The following is a 1,916-nucleotide window of genomic DNA, read 5'->3' on the forward strand; positions in this document are numbered from 1 at the left end:
TTCATTTATCCCATGTGAATTTTTATAAAAATCTAGAATGAATTATTATAATATGAATTATTCTAAAAAGATTTTTGAAAAAGTCTAAAACACATAAAAAAAATTAAATAAAGAATGCAAAATTCTCTCAATAGAATTATTAGAAGTGATGCAAATCAATCAAATTGTTTTAGATAATTGAATTCATATAGGAATGAATTGTATTATCCTTTCAATTAGATAAAAATCCAAATACTGACTACATATCAATTCAGAGACATACTAGAATCATTGTACACACTCATAGTGGCAACAACTCATTTGCTCAAAAGCGGCACATGAAGAGGTGAAATAATACTCGAAGTCAAAAGAAATAGAGTAAAATACATTTGTGTGCTATTGAATTAATAATTAATTAAGTTATCCACCGTATTAAGGTAAAATTTCTATATTAAGAGATGATTAAATATAACAACAATTATTGTGACTAGTATAAGAAATTATTGTGACTAGTATAAAAATACATGTATCTCTTCTCTACATAATAACTCATCAAGTGCTGAATTTCTTTGGGAAATCCTCATTAATTGTTTGCAGTAATTATCTCTCACATTTTACTTCAACATCTAACCTTCCAAATAAAAATATTCCATCATCATTATTTTGGAAATTGTCTTAATGAAAATATTTCTCAAGATATATAAGTACAATTTTTTTTATTTTTAAAACTCAATTTAAAAAGGAAATGAATACAAACTTATAATAGTTGACTGTAACATCCACAACCTCCATAGTGATAAAATTCAAAATACAATAAGTGACTTCTGATGTGAAATTCACTTCTTTAACATTACCCAACTTTTTAAGCTTATGCTCACAAATTAATTCAATAAATAAGAAAAGGAGAATTCGGAGATAATTCGTTGTAAGAGTCACGCTCCTTCCATGAATCTCCTAATCTTTTCAAATCAACAAGAGAAGATCCACTTCCTCCTCTTGCCTCATTAGCACTTATTTTCATCTTTAAAATATTTTCTCTAATCTCTTTTCCTTTATTTGATTCCATCAACTCAATAACTCGCTCCCCTAACTCAGACGCACTTACAAACTTGTCCCTTGACTCGTTTAGTTTCAATGCAATTTTTGTTTCTTGCACCAAAATCACTCTATTAAGATTTTGTTCAGCGTAAAGCGGCCATGTAATCATTGGAACTCCTTCACAAATTGCCTCCAAAATTGAGTTCCACCCACAATGAGTCACCAACCCACCCACTGACTCATGACTCAATATCGCTCTTTGTGGGGCCCAGTTCCTCACCACCATTCCATTCTCCTTTGTCCTCTCCAAAAATCCTTCCGGCAACAACTCGTCCAAACTCAACTCATCTAAATCCAACTCGCTCCTAACAACCCACAAGAATCTTTGTTTACTTTTCTCCAATCCAAGAGCTATCTCATTCAACTGAGCCTTAGAAAATCTCCCCATACTTCCAAAGCTCAACAACACAACGCTTTGACGGGGCTGCAAGTCGAGCCAACTCATACATTGATGTTCGTCTGTATCATACAAGGTTGAAATCACTGGTCCAATACAAAAAATCAATGGAGAGGTTCCGTCCGGAACACACGACCCATCTCTTAAAGCTTTAATAGCTTTACTTTCAAAAGCATCAAAAGTGTTTATAATAACTCCATCACTTTCCCTAAATACTTTAGCACATTCAAGCAAAATTTGGTAACCTGGACTAGTTGGATCTTTCCCATCGTCGGGATAGTCATCAACGAATAACGTCGGCAACCCAGGGAGTTCAATAGGTGTGTCAATGTTAAAGTCTTTTATAGCTTTTGTGGCTTTTTTGTGATAAGTTGGAAGATGAAGAAAAAGTGATAGCATAGAAGCTGCTGAGGTGAAGTAAAAGTAAGTAGGGATATCAAGT

General features: G+C 33.0%; 1 protein-coding gene across 1 annotated transcript; it reads right to left on the bottom strand.

The window, feature by feature from the left end:
- Positions 1-614: 614 nt before the first annotated feature.
- On the bottom strand, positions 615-1,910 carry LOC101514581 (isoflavone 7-O-glucosyltransferase 1-like). Its single transcript, XM_004517147.4, has one exon. The coding sequence runs from the start codon at positions 1,871-1,873 to the stop codon at positions 866-868; it is 1,008 nt and encodes a 335-aa protein (XP_004517204.3). The 5' UTR covers positions 1,874-1,910; the 3' UTR covers positions 615-865.
- Positions 1,911-1,916: the final 6 nt, after the last annotated feature.

The sequence above is a fragment of the Cicer arietinum genome, unplaced genomic scaffold (genome assembly GCF_000331145.2).
Source record: "Cicer arietinum cultivar CDC Frontier isolate Library 1 unplaced genomic scaffold, Cicar.CDCFrontier_v2.0 Ca_scaffold_5627_v2.0, whole genome shotgun sequence".
Taxonomy (NCBI): Eukaryota; Viridiplantae; Streptophyta; class Magnoliopsida; order Fabales; family Fabaceae; genus Cicer; species Cicer arietinum.